Source organism: Oncorhynchus mykiss, unplaced genomic scaffold (assembly GCF_013265735.2).
Source record: "Oncorhynchus mykiss isolate Arlee unplaced genomic scaffold, USDA_OmykA_1.1 un_scaffold_262, whole genome shotgun sequence".
NCBI lineage: Eukaryota > Metazoa > Chordata > Actinopteri > Salmoniformes > Salmonidae > Oncorhynchus > Oncorhynchus mykiss.
Window position 1 is genome coordinate 97,990 of NW_023493718.1, and position 20,433 is coordinate 118,422.

A 20,433-nucleotide genomic window follows, 5' to 3' on the forward strand; every position below is an offset into this window, starting at 1 on the left:
CCGTCCCTGGTAGCCCGGCTAGCCGTCCCTGGTAGCCCCGCTAGCCGTCCCTGGTAGCCCGGCTAGCCGTCCCTGGTAGCCCCGCTAGTCATCCCTGGTAGCCCCGCTGGTAGCCCCGCTAGTCGTCCCTGGTAGCCCCACTAGTCGTCCCTGGTAGCCCCACTAGTCGTCCCTGGTAGCCTCGCTTGTCGTCCCTGGTTGCCCCGCTAGTCCCTGGTAGCCCCGCTAGTCGTCCCTGGTAGCCCCGCTAGTCGTCCCTGGTAGCCCCGCTAGTCGTCCCTGGTAGCCCCGCTAGTCGTCCCTGGTAGCCCCGCTAGTCGTCCCTGGTAGCCCCGCTAGTCGTCCCTGGTAGCCCCACTAGTCGTCCCTGGTAGCCTCGCTTGTCGTCCCTGGTTGCCCCGCTAGTCGTCCCTGGTAGCCCCGCTAGTCGTCCCCGGTAGCCCCGCTAGTCGTCCCCGGTAGCCCCGCTAGTCGTCCCCGGTAGCCCCGCTAGTCGTCCCTGGTAGCCCCGCTAGTCGTCCCTGGTCCCCGGTAGCCCCGCTAGTCGTTACTGGTCCCCGGTAGCCCCGCTAGTCGTCCCTGGTCCCCGGTAGCCCCGCTAGTCGTTACTGGTCCCCGGTAGCCCCGCTAGTCGTTACTGGTCCCCGGTAGCCCCGCTAGTCGTTACTGGAGCTACTGTCTGACTTGAGGTACGTATCAGCTGCAGGCGTTCTTGACAAGGACAGACAGTCCTAGGCCTGAGCTGGTAGGCTGGAGCTGGTCACTAACTCTGCTTTCTACTCTCTCACGGTCTCTCTTTCTCTCTCTCTCTCTGTCTCTGTCTCTCTCTCTCTCTCTCTGTCTCTCTGTCTCTCTCTCTGTCTTCTCATTAAGATAGAATGGACTGCTATATGAATAAACAATCCTGCAGGAACACCAAGAGATTTGACCCATTTAAAAAAAAAAAAAAGAAGCTAAATAGACTCCGTGGAGCTGTGACAGATTGGGCTTTAAAAAAAATCATATATACCGAACTATAAAAATAAAAGTGTTTGTCCCATGTTTCATGAGCTGAAATAAAATATAAGTTTGTGGTCGTATGCTCATCTTTAAAAACACAGGCGCTGGCCGAATAAAGAATCCTAGTATAGAACACACTGTTAAAGCTCCTCCACGCACAGTCTAATGTATAATATATATACATCTGTTACAGGAGGATCATCCAGTCTAATGTATAATATATATCTGTTACAGGAGGATCATCCAGTCTAATGTATAGTATATATCTGTTACAGGAGCATCACATCATCCAGTCTAATGTATAGTATATATCTGTTACAGGAGGATCATCCAGTCTAATGTATAATATATATCTGTTACAGGAGGATCATCCAGTCTAATGTATAATATATATCTGTTACAGGAGGATCATCCAGTCTAATGTATAGTATATATCTGTTACAGGAGGATCATCCAGTTTAATGTATAATATATATCTGTTACAGGAGGATCATCCAGTCTAATGTATAATATATATCTGTTACAGGAGGATCATCCAGTCTAATGTATAATATATATGTTACAGGAGGATCATCCAGTCTAATGTATAATATATATCTGTTACAGGAGGATCATCCAGTCTAATGTATAATATATATCTGTTACAGGAGGATCATCCAGTTTAATGTATAGTATATATCTGTTACAGGAGGATCATCCAGTCTAATGTATAATATATATATGTTACAGGAGGATCATCCAGTCTAATGTATAATATATATCTGTTACAGGAGGATCATCCAGTCTAATGTATAATATATATCTGTTACAGGAGGATCATCCAGTCTAATGTATAATATATATCTATTACAGGAGGACCATCCAGTCTAATGTATACTATATGTCTGTTACAGGATGATTACCGTGTGTGTATGGAGAACAACATCTGCCAGAGAGACCAGGCTCCCGTCTGTCCTGTCGACTCCTCTGGGTGCTTCACTGATGAAGTCACTGACTTTGTGGGACAGTATGTCAAGGTAGGTCTGTCTGTCTGTCTGTTTCTCTGTCTGTCTGTTTCTCTGTCTGTCTGTCTCTGTCTCTGTCTGGACGGATGTCTCTCTGTCTGTCTGGACGGATGTCTGTCTGTCTGTTTCTCTGCCTGTCTGTTTCTCTGTCTGCCTGTTTCTCTGTCTGTCTGTCTGTCTGGACGGATGTCTCTGTCTGTCTGGACGGATATCTGTCTGTCTGTTTCTCTGTCTGTCTGTTTCTCTGTCTGTCTGTTTCTCTGTCTGTCTGTTTCTCTGTCTGCCTCTGTCTGTCTGTCTGGGCGGATGTCTGGACGTCAGGACCACTGTAGCAGGAGTCAGGTGGTTCTTCTGGACCACTGACAGACCACATGGGTCAGTGTTTCACTGGGCCTACTGAGGTGTCAGTAGAGAGACGGGGGAAACACACCAGCCGTACTCTCTGATTGGTGGAATCACACCCTCAGCCGTACTCTCTGATTGGTGGAATCACACCCTCAGCCGTACTCTCTGATTGGTAGAATCACACCCTCAGCCGTACTCTCTGATTGGTGGAATCACACCCTCAGCCGTACTCTCTGATTGGTAGAATCACAGCTGATGCCGGTCTCCCCTCAGCCATACTCTCTGATTGGTAGAATCACACCCTCAGCCGTACTCTCTGATTGGTGGAATCACACCCTCAGCCGTACTCTCTGATTGGTAGAATCACAGCTGATGCCGGTCTCCCCTCAGCCATACTCTCTGATTGGTGGAATCACACCCTCAGCCGTACTCTCTGATTGGTAGAATCACACCCTCAGCCGTACTCTCTGATTGGTGGAATCACACCCTCAGCCGTACTCTCTGATTGGTGGAATCACAGCTGATGCCGGTCTCCCCTCAGCCGTACTCTCTGATTGGTGGAATCACACCCTCAGCCGTACTCTCTGATTGGTAGAATCACACCCTCAGCCGTACTCTCTGATTGGTAGAATCACACCCTCAGCCATACTCTCTGATTGGTAGAATCACAGCTGGGGCCGGTCTCCCCTCAGCCATACTCTCTGATTGGTGGAATCACACCCTCAGCCGTACTCTCTGATTGGTGGAATCACAGCTGATGCCGGTCTCCCCTCAGCCGTACTCTCTGATTGGTGGAATCACACCCTCAGCCGTACTCTCTGATTGGTAGAATCACACCCTCAGCCGTACTCTCTGATTGGTAGAATCACACCCTCAGCCATACTCTCTGATTGGTAGAATCACAGCTGGGGCCGGTCTCCCCTCAGCCATACTCTCTGATTGGTGGAATCACACCCTCAGCCGTACTCTCTGATTGGTGGAATCACACCCTCAGCCGTACTCTCTGATTGGATAGAATCACACCCTCAGCCGTACTCTCTGATTGGATAGAATCACACCCTCAGCCGTACTCTCTGATTGTTGGAATCACACCCTCAGCCGTACTCTCTGATTGGTGGAATCATACCCTCAGCCGTACTCTCTGATTGGTGAATTCACACCCTCAGCCGTACTCTCTGATTGGTGGAATCACACCCTCAGCCGTACTCTCTGATTGGTGGATTCACACCCTCAGCCGTACTCTCTGATTGGTAGAATCACAGCTGGTGCCGGTCTCCCCTCAGCCGTACTGTAGTTCGTTGGTAGCCTTGATATTACGACAAAAATAGTTTTAAAGTGGATTTTAACTAACCTTCAGTTTAAAAAAAAAAAAGTTTGACCTAATTTAGTTTTAAGAGAACACACAACATTTGACGTCATAGTTCATCTCTCCGCCATCATCGTCTGGGATTTGAACTGGCAACCCTTTGATTTACGACTGGCCTCCTTCTCTAACCTTGAGGCTCCTGCTGTGCCTTTATGAGGAGGTTAGCACCGGGTTTAACACATCTGCCAGGCGAGGCAGGCAGGCAGCAGGGCCCTAGAATAGATATGAACCACCTGGGATTTGAACTGGCAGCCCTTCTTTTGACTGGCCCACTTCTCTAACCTGGAGTCATTTAGGGGTTAACGCATCTGAAGGACCCAGAGAGTTGATGCACCGCCTGGCGTTGTCCCAGGCGGTGTTGATGTTGGAGGTTAAGAAACACACTACCCACACACACACACACACACACTGGACACGCACACACACACACACACACACACACACACTGGACACGCACACACACACACACACACGCAGACACACACTGGACACACGCACACACACACTGGACACACACACACTGGATACGCACACACACACTGGACGCACACACACACACATACACACACACACACTGGACACACACACACACACACTGGACGCACACACACACACACACACTGGACACACACACACACACTGGACACACACACACACACTGGACACACACACACTGGACGCACTGGACACACACACACACACATACACACTTTGGAGGTTAACAGAAGACTCCCTAAATCAATTATGTATCAGACAGGAAGGACCATGCAGTTCCAGTCTGCTGCCAGGAAGCACACACTGGACACACACACACACACACACATACACTGGACACTAATGGACACACACACACACACACACACACACACTGGACACACACACACACACACTGGACACACACACACACACACACTGGACACACACACTGGACACACACACACACACACTGGACACACACACACACACACTGGACACACACACACACACACTGGACACACACACACACACACACTGGACACACACACATACATCTGACCCGTTTCCACTAATCTGAATCAATCCGTTCTCCTGTTTGATAAAGATCATTTGTAAAAAGCAAGACGAGCCGCTATAGGGAAAGTAAAAAGAAACAGGAATTAAATAATGTTACCTTGTAGAAGAGAGTGTGAAAAATGGTGTTACCTAACACAGTAATTGCTGGTTTGATTTCCTATAATAAACATGAACTGTAAAGGAGAACAGTTAAACCCATCTCCTCCCCAAACACTGTCTCCTCTCCTATCTCTCTGTCAGCTGGTACTGAACTGTATTCTGGGATATGTCTGTCTCCTCTCCTATCTCTCTGTCAGCTGGTACTGAACTGTATTCTGGGATATGTCTGTCTCCTCTCCTATCTCTCTGTCAGCTGGTACTGAACTGTATTCTGGGATATGTCTGTCTCCTCTCCTATCTCTCTGTCAGCTGGTACTGAACTGTATTCTGGGATATGTCTGTCTCCTCTCCTATCTCTCTGTCAGCTGGTACTGAACTGTATTCTGGGATATGTCTGTCTCCTCTCCTATCTCTCTGTCAGCTGGTACTGAACTGTATTCTGGGATATGTCTGTCTCCTCTCCTATCTCTCTGTCAGCTGGTACTGAACTGTATTCTGGGATATGTCTGTCTCCTCTCCTATCTCTCTGTCAGCTGGTACTGAACTGAATTCTGGGATATGTCTGTCTCCTCTCCTATCTCTCTGTCAGCTGGTACTGAACTGTATTCTGGGATATGTCTGTCTCCTCTCCTATCTCTCTGTCAGCTGGTACTGAACTGTATTCTGGGATATGTCTGTCTCCTCTCCTATCTCTCTGTCAGCTGGTACTGAACTGTAGTCTGTCATTGTGATTCTGTTTGTTGTATAAGGGTGGCAAAATCACGGAAACTTCCCAAATTCACAGGTTTTTCTATAAAAAAAAAATAGTGGTTGGAGGATTCCCAGAATCAGGAAGGAGTAAGCAGGGAGGGAAATCCTTCAACTGTAATTTCTGATAAACCCGGGAAGTTGGGTGAAGTTTTCAGCCGAGCAGCAATCTCACCGGCTTTCCCTCTCCTGTAGGATGCTGACAAGAACATCATCAAATGGCTGAAGGAACGAGGTCGTCTGGTCAACAGCGGCTCTTTCAAGCATAGCTACCCTTTCTGTTGGAGGTCAGTCTTCCTTAGTAACTCCCGAGAAAACACTTCCTAGTAGGTCTGTCTGATGACCTTCCCACTGACCTCCCAGACGCTGGTAGCATTAAATCACAGATGGGACGAAGAGAAGATCAACTCTCCCTCTTCCCTCCCTACTCTTCCTCTACCTCTCTCTCTCTTCCTCTCCTCCACTACCTCTCCTCTCTTCCTCTCCTCCTCTACCTCTCTCTCTTCCTCTCCTCCTCTACCTCTCTCTTCCTCCGCTACCTCTCCTCCTCTACCTCTCTCTCTTCCTCTCCTCCACTACCTCTCTTCCTCTCCTCCTCTGCCTCTCTCTTCCACTCCTCCACTACCTCTCTCTTCCTCTCCTCCACTACCTCTCTCTTCCTCTCCTCCTCTACCTCTCTCTCTTCCTCTCCTCCGCTACCACTCCTACACTACCTCTCCTCTCTTTCTCCTCCTCCTCTACCTCACCCTCTACGTCTGACACTACTTTAGCTACTTTGAAGAATCTTAAATATAAAATATATTCTGATTTGTTTAACACTTTTTTGTTTTTTTTGGTTACTACATGATTCCATAATGTGTTATTTCATAGTGTTGATGTCTTCACTATTATTCTACAATGTAAAAAAAAAAAAAACTTGGAATTAATAGGTGTATCTAAACTTTTGATTGGTTGTGTGTAATATATGTTTGTATCCTACAGATCTGACACTCCTCTGATCTACAAGGCTGTTCCCAGCTGGTTTATTCGGGTCGAACACATGGTGGAGAAGCTGCTGGCAAACAATGACAAATGCTACTGGTAAGACCCGTTACAAGACCTAATATCCTCATTACTTCTGTCCTACCGTACATTCAAGTCCTACTGCTAAGACCTGCTATCTACTGCATATTACCATGCAGAGACAGTCAAGTCCTACTGCCAAGACCTGCTATCTACTGCATATTACCATGCAGAGACAGTCAAGTCCTACTGCCAAGACCTGCTATCTACTGCATATTACCATGCAGAGACAGTCAAGTCCTACTGCTAAGACCTGCTATCTACTGCATATTACCATGCAGAGACAGTCAAGTCCTACTGCTAAGACCTGCTATCTACTATATATTACCATGCAGAGACAGTCAAGTCCTACTGCTAAGACCTGCTATCTACTAGATATTACCATGCAGAGACAGTCAAGTCCTACTGCTAAGACCTGTTATCTACTATATATTACCATGCAGAGACAGTCAAATCCTACTGCTAAGACCTGCTATCTACTATATATTACCATGCAGAGACAGTCAAATCCTACTGGTAAGACCTGTTATCTACTATATATTACCATGCAGAGACAGTCAAGTCCTACTGCTAAGACCTGCTATCTACTGCATATTACCATGCAGAGACAGTCAAGTCCTACTGCTAAGACCTGCTATCTACTGCATATTACCATGCAGAGACAGTCAAGTCCTACTGCTAAGACCTGCTATCTACTGCATATTACCATGCAGAGACAGTCAAGTCCTACTGCCAAGACCTGCTATCTACTGCATATTACCATGCAGAGACAGTCAAGTCCTACTGCTAAGACCTGCTATCTACTGCATATTACCATGCAGAGACAGTCAAGTCCTACTGCTAAGACCTGCTATCTACTGCATATTACCATGCAGAGACAGTCAAGTCCTACTGCTAAGACCTGCTATCTACTGCATATTACCATGCAGAGACAGTCAAGTCCTACTGCTAAGACCTGCTATCTGCTGCATATTACCATGCAGAGACAGTCAAGTCCTACTGCTAAGACCTGCTATCTACTATATATTACCATGCAGAGACAGTCAAGTCCTACTGCTAAGACCTGCTATCTACTATATATTACCATGCAGAGACAGTCAAGTCCTACAGCTAAGACCTGCTATCTACTGCATATTACCATGCAGAGACAGTCAAGTCCTACTGCCAAGACCTGCTATCTACTGCATATTACCATGCAGAGACAGTCAAGTCCTACTGCCAAGACCTGCTATCTACTGCATATTACCATGCAGAGACAGTCAAGTCCTACTGCTAAGACCTGCTATCTACTGCATATTACCATGCAGAGACAGTCAAGTCCTACTGCTAAGACCTGCTATCTACTACATATTACCATGCAGAGACAGTCAAGTCCTACTGCTAAGACCTGCTATCTACTATATATTACCATGCAGAGACAGTCAAGTCCTACTGCTAAGACCTGCTATCTGCTGCATATTACCATGCAGAGACAGTCAAGTCCTACTGCCAAGACCTGCTATCTACTGCATATTACCATGCAGAGACAGTCAAGTCCTACTGCCAAGACCTGCTATCTACTACATATTACCATGCAGAGACAGTCAAGTCCTACTGCCAAGACCTGCTATCTACTGCATATTACCATGCAGAGACAGTCAAGTCCTACTGCTAAGACCTGCTATCTACTACATATTACCATGCAGAGACAGCCAAGTCCTACTGCTAAGACCTGCTATCTACTATATATTACCATGCAGAGACAGTCAAGTCCTACTGCCAAGACCTGTTATCTACTACAAGATGGTCGCCTCACTTCGAGTCCGTAGGAAACTATGCAGTATTTCGTTTTTTGTTCTGTTTTTTACATTGTTACTCTTATACTATTGGATATAAGATTGAAGTCAACTTACCAACATTACGACCAGGAATACGACTTTCCCGAAGCGGATCCTCTGTTCGGACCACCACCCAGGACAATGGATCTAATTCCAGTAGTCGACCCAAAACAACGGTGCCGCAGATACGGCAGACGTAGCGGCCTCCTCGTCAGGCTTCGTAGACGTGCACATCGCCCACCGCTCCCGAGTATACTACTCACTAATGTCCAGTCTTTGGACAACAAGGTAGACGAAAAATTCGAGCAAGGGTTGCCTTCCAGAGAGACATCAGAGGTTGTAACATTCTCTGTTTCACGGAAACATGGCTCTCTCTGGATACGTTGTCGGAATCGGTTCAGCCACCGAGCTTCTCCGTGCATCTTGCCGACAGAGATGAACACCTCTCTGGAGAGAGGAAGGGCAGCGGTGTATGCTTCATGATTAACGACTCATGGTGTAACCATAACAACATACAGGAACTCAAGTCCTCCAGCTCACCGGACCTAGAATTCCTTACAAACAAATGCCGGCCATATTACCTCCCAAGAGAATCTGTCCTTCTGCCCCTGAACAAGGCAGTTAACCCACTGTTCCCCGACTCCGGGATGCTGGCCTTCTAGGCAGAGTTGCAAAGAAAAAGCCATATCTCTGTCCAGTGTCTGTGTTATTTTGCCCATCTTAATCTTTTATTTGTATTGGCCAGTCTGAGATATGGCTTTTTCTTTGCAACTCTGCATAGAAGGCCATCACCCCAGAGTTGCTGCTTCACTGTTGACGTTGAAACTGGTGTTTTGCGGGTACTATTTAATGAAGCTGCCAGTTGAGGACTTGTGAGGCGAGGCGTCTGTTTCTCAAACTAGACACTCTAATGTACTTGTCCTCTTGCTCAGGTGTGCACTGGGGCCTCCCACTCCTCTTTCTATTCTGGTTAGAGCCAGTTTGCGCTGTTCTGTGAAGGGAGTTGTACACAGCGCTGTACGAGATCTTCAGTTTCTTGGGAATTTCTCGCATTGAATAGCCTTCATCTCTCTGAACAATAATAGACTAATGAGTTTCAGAAGAAAGGTCTTTGTTTCTTGCCATTTTGAGCCTGTAATCGAACCCACAAATGCTGATGCTCCAGATACTCAATTAGTCTAAAGAAGGCCAGTTTTATTGCTTCTTTAATCAGAACAACAGTTTTCAGCTGTGCTAACATAATTGCAAAATGGTTTTCTAATCATCAATTAGCCTTTTTAAAATGATAAACTTGGATTAGCTAACACACCGTGCCATTGGGCCTCTGTACGCCTATGTAGATATTCCATTAAAAATCTGCCGTTTCCAGCTACAATAGTCATTTACAACATTAACAATGTCTACACTGTATTTCTGCTCAATTTGATGTTATTTTAATGGACAACAAAATAAGCTTTTTTCAAAAACAAGGAAATGGATAAGTGACCCCAAACGTAGTGAAAATGGGGGGCGTACGGCATCGACGTACAAAGCTGGATTTGTCCTCCGGAGGCATCACACCGTCTGTACGGAGCCTCAGGTCCGCACTCCCGGATCGAGCATACATCGGCATGCCAAACCCCTCCATCTACACCGGCATGCCAAACCCCTCCATCTACACCGTCATGCCAAACCCCTCCATCTACACCGTCATGCCAAACCCCTCCATCTACATCGGCATGCCAAACCCCTCCATCTACACCGGCATGCCAAACCCCTCCATCTACACCGTCATGCCAAACCCCTCCATCTACACCGTCATGCCAAACCCCTCCATCTACACCGTCATGCCAAACCCCTCCATCTACACCGTCATGCCAAACCCCTCCATCTACACCGTCATGCCAAACCCCTCCATCTACACCGTCATGCCAAACCCCTCCATCTACACCGTCATGCCAAACCCCTCCATCTACACCGTCATGCCAAACCCCTCCATCTACACCGTCATGCCAAACCCCTCCATCTACACCGTCATGCCAAACCCCTCCATCTACACCGTCATGCCAAACCCCTCCATCTACACCGTCATGCCAAACCCCTCCATCTACACCGTCATGCCAAACCCCTCCATCTACACCGTCATGCCAAACCCCTCCATCTACACCGTCATGCCAAACCCCTCCATCTACACCGTCATGCCAAACCCCTCCATCTACACCGTCATGCCAAACCCCTCCATCTACACCGTCATGCCAAACCCCTCCATCTACACCGTCATGCCAAACCCCTCCATCTACACCGTCATGCCAAACCCCTCCACCGTCATGCCAAACCCCTCCACCGTCATGCCAAACCCCTCCACCGTCATGCCAAACCCCTCCACCGTCATGCCAAACCCCTCCACCGTCATGCCAAACCCCTCCACCGTCATGCCAAACCCCTCCACCGTCATGCCAAACCCCTCCACCGTCATGCCAAACCCCTCCACCGTCATGCCAAACCCCTCCATCTACACCGTCATGCCAAACCCCTCCACCGTCATGCCAAACCCCTCCACCGTCATGCCAAACCCCTCCACCGTCATGCCAAACCCCTCCACCGTCATGCCAAACCCCTCCACCGTCATGCCAAACCCCTCCACCGTCATGCCAAACCCCTCCACCGTCATGCCAAACCCCTCCACCGTCATGCCAAACCCCTCCACCGTCATGCCAAACCCCTCCACCGTCATGCCAAACCCCTCCACCTACACCGTCATGCCAAACCCCTCCATCTACACTGTCATGCCAAACCCCTCCATCTACACCGTCATGCCAAACCCCTCCATCTACACCGTCATGCCAAACCCCTCCACCGTCATGCCAAACCCCTCCATCTACACCGTCATGCCAAACCCCTCCATCTACACCGTCATGCCAAACCCCTCCATCTACACCGTCATGCCAAACCCCTCCATCTACACCGTCATGCCAAACCCCTCCATCTACACCGTCATGCCAAACCCCTCCATCTACACTTTGGAAATTAAGTATTTTTTTAGCAATGTATTGTTAAAATATATATTTTTATTATCGAGCTAATTTGTGTTATTTTTAGAATCAGACTTGGTACATCTGTATTGGACTATACACACTGCAGGGAAATGTGTCGGCTCTGGGGCCCTGCGGCTCTGGGGCCCTGTGGCTCTGGGGCCCTGCGGCTCTGGGGCCCTGCGGCTCTGGGTCATTTGGGTCTCTATAGAGGTTGGATAGCTCCGTTCCTTCAGCACGAGACCGCACAGGGCAGCAGCACACTGTAAATTCTCCATTTAGGATGGCTAGAGAGGGTGGTAGTGGCGAGAAATAATTCCATTGATTTAAATAGAAATGCCTCTCACAAATGGGAATTGATGAACTCATTGGACTACTAGAGGAACCCGATGCCATTTACAAGGATTTATTCTCCTGTGGCTGGGATGGGAGCGGCTTGGCCCCCAAAAAAAGGCTTCTGCCCAAATGGCACACTAGTCCCTTTGTAGTGCACTAGGTTGAACCTGGGCCTGGTCAACAGTAGTGCACTTTTTTTAACCTGTGCCTGGTTAACAGTAGTGCACTAGTTTTAACCTGGGCCTGGTTAACAGTAATGCACTAGGTTTAACATGGGCCTGGTTAACATTAGTGCACTAGTTTTAACCTGGGCCTGATCAACAGTAGTGCACTAGGTTTAACCTGGGCCTGGTCAACAGTAGTGCACTAGTTTTAACCTGGGCCTGGTCAACAGTAGTGCACTAGGTTTAACCTGGGCCTGGTCAACAGTAGTGCACTAGGTTTAACCTGGGCCTGGTCAACAGTAGTGCACTAGGTTTAACCTGGGCCTGGTTTACAGTAGTGCACTAGTTTTAACCTGGGCCTGGTTAACAGTAGTGCACTAGGTTTAACCTGGGCCTGGTTTACAGTAGTGCACTAGGTTTAACCTGGGCCTGGTTTACAGTAGTGCACTAGGTTTAACCTGAGCCTGGTCAACAGTAGTGCACTAGGTTTAACCTGAGCCTGGTCAACAGTAGTGCACTAGGTTTAACCTGGGCCTGGTCAACAGTAGTGCACTAGTTTTAACCTGGGCCTGGTTTACAGTAGTGCACTAGGTTTAACCTGGGCCTGGTCAACAGTAGTGCACTAGGTTTAACCTGGGCCTGGTCAACAGTAGTGCACTAGTTTTAACCTGGGCCTGGTTTACAGTAGTGCACTAGGTTTAACCTGGGCCTGGTCAACAGTAGTGCACTAGGTTTAACCTGGGCCTGGTTTACAGTAGTGCACTAGTTTTAACCTGGGCCTGGTTAACAGTAGTGCACTAGGTTTAACCTGGGCCTGGTTAACAGTAGTGCACTAGGTTTAACCTGAGCCTGGTTTACAGTAGTGCACTATACAGGAAATAGGGTACCATTTTGGGACTCACACAAGGGAAAAGGAGAGAAGATACCTGGACGGGGAAGGTTTTTTAACCTTGAAGAAAAAAACTGCATCTCTGTTTATTTAGAAAATGATCTAGAGGCCAGCTGGATATAGTCAATGCTACTGTGTGCTAGTTTCTGTCTGAGTTGTTTTACATATTAGAAAGGCTAACTTTATATTTAATCACTGAGATTTACGTTAGGTCATAAGTGTTAATGAGTCCTTAGTCCCAATTCTCCAGTCCTTTTTCCCTGACGTGTGCACTACCCCACACAGATTTAAAAGCGTATGATTGGGACACAAGGGGATTGTTAGTTGTGTTACTTGTCAGGATGTCGGCCATGTTGTGTCATGGCAAATGTAGTTCAGTGAAATGGAGTCAGTCCCATCCCATTTCTTCATCGCTCTTTTTGGGGCATTTTCTACTGTGAACCGAAATGAACCGTTTGTTCATAGTACATGGCAATGGTAGGAATGAGACTCAAAGATGCAGACCGAGAAGATATGAGACCATAGTAACATCTTCATGGGATTTCCAGACGTTTCTGTTGGCCTTTTTGGTTGAGTTCAGGCCAGTCTGCTCCCCAGGTGAAAGATGACCTCACCAGTTGAGATCAGACCAGTTGAGATCAGACCAGTTCAGACCAGTTGAGATCAGACCAGTTCAGCCAACTTGAGATATCTAATAGAGGCCAGATGGATGAAGACATGCTGTTGCCTGCTAGTTTCAGTGGTAGTCTTTCCAGTTCTGGCTCTTCTGTTAAATCACTGAAATTATGTTGAGTCTTCCCATCTCTGGCTGACAGACTTGTTCAGTTATATTACATAAGGCAGTCTGTCTAGAGACATTTTTATTTTCTCTTTCTGATACAGGATAACCGCGTCTCCCCGGTCTGTCTAGAGCTCGTCTCCCCAGTCTGTCTAGACCTCGTCTGTCTAGAGCTCGTCTCCCCAGTCTGTCTAGACCTCGTCTGTCTAGACCTCGTCTCCCCGGTCTGTCTGGTCCTCGTCTCCCCGGTCTGTCTAGACCTCGTCTGTCTGGTCCTCGTCTCCCCCGTCTGTCTAGACCTCGTCTTCCCCGTCTGTCTAGACCTCGTCTCCCCCGTCTGTCTAGACCTCGTCTCCCCCGTCTGTCTAGACCTCGTCTCCCCCGTCTGTCTAGACCTCGTCTCCCCCGTCTGTCTAGACCTCGTCTCCCCCGTCTGTCTAGACCTCGTCTCCCCCGTCTGTCTAGACCTCGTCTCCCCCGTCTGTCTAGACCTCGTCTCCCCCGTCTGTCTAGACCTCGTCTCCCCCGTCTGTCTAGACCTCGTCTCCCCCGTCTGTCTAGACCTCGTCTCCCCCGTCTGTCTAGACCTCGTCTCCCCCGTCTGTCTAGACCTCGTCTCCCCCGTCTGTCTAGACCTCGTCTCCCCGGTCTGTCTAGACCTCGTCTCCCCGGTCTGTCTAGACCTCGTCTCCCCGGTCTGTCTAGACCTCGTCTCCCCCGTCTGTCTAGACCTCGTCTCCCCCGTCTGTCTAGACCTCGTCTCCCCCGTCTGTCTAGACCTCGTCTCCCCGGTCTGTCTAGGCCTCGTCTCCCCGGTCTGTCTAGGCCTCGTCTCCCCGGTCTGTCTAGGCCTCGTCTCCCCGGTCTGTCTAGGCCTCGTCTGTCTGGACCTCGCCAGTCTGGTCTGTCTGGACCTCGTTTGTCTGGACCTCGTCTCCCCGGACCTCGTCTCCCCGGTCTGTCTGGACCTCGTCTGTCTAGACCTCGTCTCCCCGGTCTGTCTGGACCTCGTCTCCCCGGACCTCGTCTCCCCGGTCTGTCTAGACCTCGTCTCCCCGGTCTGTCTAGACCTCGTCTGTCTAGACCTCGTCTCCCCGGTCTGTCTAGACCTCGTCTCCCCGGTCTCCCCGGACCTCGTCTCCCCGGACCTCGTCTCCCCGGACCTCGTCTCCCCGGTCTGTCTAGACCTCGTCTGTCTGGACCTCGTCTCCCCGGTCTGTCTAGACCTCGTCTCCCCGGTCTGTCTAGACCTCGTCTCCCCGGTCTGTCTAGACCTCGTCTGTCTAGACCTCGTCTCCCCGGTCTGTCTAGACCTCGTCTCCCCGGTCTGTCTAGACCTCGTCTCCCCGGTCTGTCTAGACCTCGTCTGTCTGGACCTCGTCTCCCCGGTCTGTCTAGACCTCGTCTCCCCGGTCTGTCTAGACCTCGTCTGTCTAGACCTCGTCTCCCCGGTCTGTCTGGTCCTCGTCTCCCCGGTCTGTCTGGTCCTCGTCTCCCCGGTCTGTCTGGTCCTCGTCTCCCCGGTTTGTCTGGACCTCGTCTCCCCGGTCTGTCTAGACCTCGTCTGTCTGGTCCTCGTCTCCCCCGTCTGTCTAGACCTCGTCTCCCCCGTCTGTCTAGACCTCGTCTCCCCCGTCTGTCTAGACCTCGTCTCCCCCGTCTGTCTAGACCTCGTCTCCCCCGTCTGTCTAGACCTCGTCTCCCCGGTCTGTCTAGACCTCGTCTCCCCGGTCTGTCTAGACCTCGTCTCCCCGGTCTGTCTAGACCTCGTCTCCCCGGTCTGTCTAGACCTCGTCTCCCCGGTCTGTCTAGACCTCGTCTCCCCGGTCTGTCTAGACCTCGTCTCCCCGGTCTGTCTAGGCCTCGTCTCCCCGGTCTGTCTAGGCCTCGTCTCCCCGGTCTGTCTAGACCTCGTCTGTCTGGACCTCGCCAGTCTGGTCTGTCTGGACCTCGTTTGTCTGGACCTCGTCTCCCCGGACCTCGTCTCCCCGGTCTGTCTGGACCTCGTCTGTCTAGACCTCGTCTCCCCGGTCTGTCTGGTCCTCGTCTCCCCGGTCTGTCTGGACCTCGTCTCCCCGGACCTCGTCTCCCCGGACCTCGTCTCCCCGGACCTCGTCTCCCCGGTCTGTCTAGACCTCGTCTGTCTGGTCCTCGTCTCCCCGGTCTGTCTGGACCTCGTCTCCCCGGTCTGTCTGGACCTCGTCTGTCTGGGTCCTGAATAGGGAATATGGTGCCATTTGCGGCGTATGTTTTGCTAACAATTGTTCTTCCTCACCCCTCTTCTCTCTCTCCCTCCAACCCTCTTCTCTCTCTCCCTCCAACCCTCTTCTCTCTCTCCCTCCAACCCTCTTCTCTCTCTCCCTCCAACCCTCTTCTCTCTCTCCCTCCAACCCTCTTCTCTCTCTCCCTCCAACCCTCTTCTCTCTCTCCCTCCAACCCTCTTCTCTCTCTCCCTCCAACCCTCTCTCTCTCCCTCCAACCCTCTCTCTCTCCCTCCAACCCTCTCTCTCTCCCTCCAACCCTCTCTCTCTCTCCCTCCAACCCTCTCTCTCCCTCCAACCCTCTCTCTCTCCCTCCAACCCTCTCTCTCTCCCTCCAACCCTCTCTCTCCCTCCAACCCTCTCTCTCTCTTCCTTCCACCCCCCCTCCTCTCTCTCTCTCTCTTCCACCCCCCCTCCTCTCTCTCTCTCTCCCCCCTTCTCTCTCTGTCTCTCTCGCTGACTCACTCCTCTCCTCCCAGGGTTCCTGAGTTTGTGCGGGAGCGTCGTTTTGGTAACTGGCTGAGGGATGCGCGTGATTGGGCCGTTTCCAGGAACCGCTATTGGGGCACGCCCATCCCCCTCTGGTGCAGCGACGACTTTGAGGAGGTCAGACACACACACACACACACACACACACACAGTAACTTTAAGGAGGTCATTAACCATCTTTCTGACACACATAGAGTTCGAAGTCCAGCTCTACCTTCACAGCAGTAGAACAGAGAGTCAAACCGTTTATTATTGTTCAAATAAGAAACCCTCTTTTTTATTTCTCTCACTCAAAACATTTCGCTTTTATTAAACATCAGACTAATTAATTTAATAAATGAACAAATCACTATTGACTGCTCTTCTCAGAATCTCTTCTGCCCCTAAATGTTTTCTGGCGTTTTTCAATGGCCGTTGCCCACTGAAACCTCGTGACTTTATCGAACCAGGGAACGGACGGTTAGACATAACATCATGTGTTCTCAGCCGGCTCTCTGCAGCCGTCTCTCTGCAGCCGGGCCTGAAAGACCGTCTTCATTTACATGTCAGAATTGGGTTATATGATTGTGTGTGAAATTAAATGAGTAACTCCCTGTGATTTTTAAAAGGACAGCGAGAGAGCAACAGGAGGAGCGACCTGCTTCCTAGAAATAGCAGTCTGGCTGGGTCTGTTACCAGGCGGCAGTGGTCTATGGAGGAGGGGCTGGAGGAGAGAGAGGGAGGGAGGGAGGAGGAGAGGAGAGAGATGGAGGGATAGAGAGAGAGATGGAAGGATAGAGAGAGAGATGGAGGAGAGGAGAGAGATGGAGGGATAGAGAGATGTAGGGAGGGAGGCGGAGAGGAGAGATGGAGGGAGTGGAGAGAGATGGAGGGAGGCGGAGGAGGGAGGGAGAGGAGAGAGCTGGAGGGAGGGAGGCGGAGAGGAGAGATGGAGGGAGAGGAGAGAGATTGAGGGAGGCGGAGCAGGGAGGAGGGAGGGAGAGGAGAGAGATGGAGGGAGGCGGAGAGATGGAGGGAGAGGAGAGAGATTGAGGGAGGCGGAGCAGGGAGGAGGGAGGGAGAGGAGAGGAGAGAGATGGAGAGAGATGGCGGGAGGGAGAGGAGAGAGATGGCGGGAGGGAGAGGAGAGAGATGGCGGGAGGGAGAGGAGAGAGATGGAAGGAGGCGGAGCAGAGAGGAGAGATCCATAGAATCAAACCACATCTGGGAGAATTGGAATAAATGAAACAAACCTCATCAGGAGGAATTGGCTATCCAAAATAGGGATGTGTGGAGAAATCACTTTGCAAACCTCTACAGCAATATAACAAAGAGCCCAGAACAAAAAGATATACAAGAAAAATTACAAATCCTTGAATCAGCAGTCAAAGACTATCAGAATCCTGTGGATACCCCAATTACAGAAGAAGAATTATTGGAAAAACTATGCCCTCTCCAACCCAAAAAGGCCTGTGGTGCTGATGGGATTTTAAATGAAATTATCAAATATACAGACCACAAATTCAAATTGGCTATACTCAAACTCTTCAACATTATCCTCACTGCAGGTATTTTCCCTGATATTTGGAACCAGGGATTGATCATACCAATCAATAAAAATTGAGACAAATTTGACCCAAATAATTAGAGGAATTTGCGTTAACAGCAACTTGGGGAAAATTCTCTGCAGTATTATAAATAGCAGACGACATCATTTCCTTGAGGAACACAACGTCCTGAGCAGAAGCCAGACTGGATTTCTAAAAAATGATCGTACATGTCGCGGAAATTTCCTGTATTACCAAATCATGAGAGAGCAAACCACACACAAGTCAGAGTTATATTATAAAGTCCATCTTTAATTATATGAGCTTCACCATAGCCCTGTGACTCTCAGATCAATTCAGTGTCTATAAATGAATTCCCTGAGAGTGTCAACATAATGGCAACTGAGATTTGGCAACCTTTATAGCAAAGATCCACCACCTAGTCGACATGACAAACCACAGGTCTTAGGAAAACTGCACAAAGGAAGAATTTTACTTGAGAGAGGAGTATCCCATAGCCAGACAGCATTGGCTATAAATTATCGTTCAGTTTGGTCTCCTAAACAAAGTTCTTATCTCATTCTTGGTACCACTTAGGACCAAAACATTACCTCGTCCAATGGCATATATCAATTGTCAATTCTAGACACTCCCATCTCAAATACAACCTCTCCTGGACAAGATCACAGAGAGGAGTGACTGGCACACAGACATTGTGGAGCCACCTAACTGGTTCCCCTTTAATCACGCCATCCCTTCACATGGTTTAGGAATAGTTACAGACACAGATAAGACTGACCTGACCTCTCCCCTCTCTGGGCCCCAAGTAACTGAGCCCTAGCAGAGAAGGGGTAACTGCAAACTGCCAACAGTATTATTCAAAAAGAAGACATTCTAATGACAATAAATAAGATAAAACATCTTATCTATGTTACCTAACTAATTCTGATTCTGCTACCACATTCAACAGACCACATTTACACCCTCCACACTCTAATTGATAAACAAGTAAACCAAAACAAAGGCAAAATCTACTCGTGTTTTGTAGATTTCAAGAAAGCATTTGATTCAATTTGGCACGCAGGTAGGAGAGGAGAGAGATGGAGGGAGAGAGAGAGATGGAGGGAGAGAGGAGAGAGATGGAGGGAGAGAGGAGAGAGATGGAGGGAGAGAGGAGAGAGATGGAGGGAGAGAGGAGAGAGATGGAGGGAGAGAGGAGAGAGATGGAGGGAGAGAGGAGAGAAATGGAGGGAGAGAGGAGAGAGATGGAGAGGAGAGAGATGGAGAGATGGAGGGAGGAGAGAGATGGAGGGATGTGGAGAGGAGAGAGATGGAGGGAGGAGAGAGATGGAGGGAGGCAGAGAGGAGGGAGGAGAGATGGAGGGAGGCAGAGAGGAGAGATGGAGGGAGGCAGAGAGGAGAGATGGAGGGAGGCAGAGAGGAGAGGGAGGGAGGCGGAGAGGAAAGGAGAGAGATGGAGAGGAGAGAAATGGATGGAGGCGAGAGAGAGAGATGGATGGAGGGTCCGGGAACTCAATCTCTTTGTCTCCCTCTCAGCTCTCTCTCCCCCATCTCCACTTTCTCTCTCCCTCAGCTCTCTGTCATGCGACACACACTGTTCGTATCTGGGCCAACTACCTTAGTTTGTTTGGAATTGGAGCAGAATTACAGACACCTGTCTGCCAGCCAGCCTTGAGCTTTATTAACCATCTGTCTGCCAGCTAGCCTTGAGCTTTATTAATCATCTGTCTGCCAGCCTTGAGCTTTATTAACCATCTGTCTGCCAGCCTTGAGCTTTATTAACCATCTGTCTGCCAGCCAGCCTTGAGCTTTATTAACCATCTGTCTGCCAGCCAGCCTTGAGCTTTATTAACCATCTGTCTGCCAGCCAGCCTTGAGCTTTATTAACCATGTCTGCCAGCCTTGAGCTTTATTAACCATATGTCTGCCAGTTAGCCTTGAGCTTTATTAATCAGTCTGCCAGCCTTGTGCTTTATTAACCATCTGTCTGCCAGCCAGCCTTGAGCTTTATTAACCATCTGTCTGCCAGCCTTGAGCTTTATTAACCATCTGTCTGCCAGCCAGCTCAGAGCTTTAATAATCTGTCGGCCAGCTAGCCCAGAGCTTTAATCATCTGTCAGCCAGTTAGCTCAGAGCTTTAATAATCTGTCTGCCAGCTAGCCCAGAGCTTTAATCATCTGTCAGCCAGTCAGCTCAGAGCTTTAATCATCCCAGAGCTTTAATCATCTGTCTGCCAGCCAGCCCAGAGCTTTAATCATCTGTCTGCCAGCTAGCTCAGAGCTTTAATCATCTGTCTGCCAGCCAGCTCAGAGCTTTAATCATCTGTCTGCCAGCCAGCTCAGAGCTTTAATAATCTGTCTGCCAGCCAGCTCAGAGCTTTAATAATCTGTCTGCCAGCCAGCCCAGAGCTTTAATCATCTGTCAGCCAGCTAGCTCAGAGCTTTAATAATCTGTCTGCCAGCTAGC

At 49.3% G+C, this 20,433-nt stretch overlaps 1 protein-coding gene across 5 annotated transcripts in view; it reads left to right on the forward strand.

Moving 5' to 3' along the window:
• Positions 1 to 20,433, forward strand: part of iars1 (isoleucyl-tRNA synthetase 1) — a 130,209-nt gene that overhangs the window by 47,135 nt on the left and 62,641 nt on the right. For all 5 annotated transcript variants that reach the window (XR_005042214.1, XM_036973516.1, XM_036973518.1 and 2 more), the window contains 4 exons: positions 1,893 to 2,015; positions 5,809 to 5,900; positions 6,595 to 6,693; positions 16,411 to 16,537. Coding sequence is in view for 4 of the 5 variants with exons in the window: in XM_036973516.1 (XP_036829411.1) it covers positions 1,893 to 2,015; positions 5,809 to 5,900; positions 6,595 to 6,693; positions 16,411 to 16,537 (441 nt within the window). In the remaining variant the exon portion in view is untranslated. The remainder of the gene's footprint in view (positions 1 to 1,892; positions 2,016 to 5,808; positions 5,901 to 6,594; positions 6,694 to 16,410; positions 16,538 to 20,433) is intronic.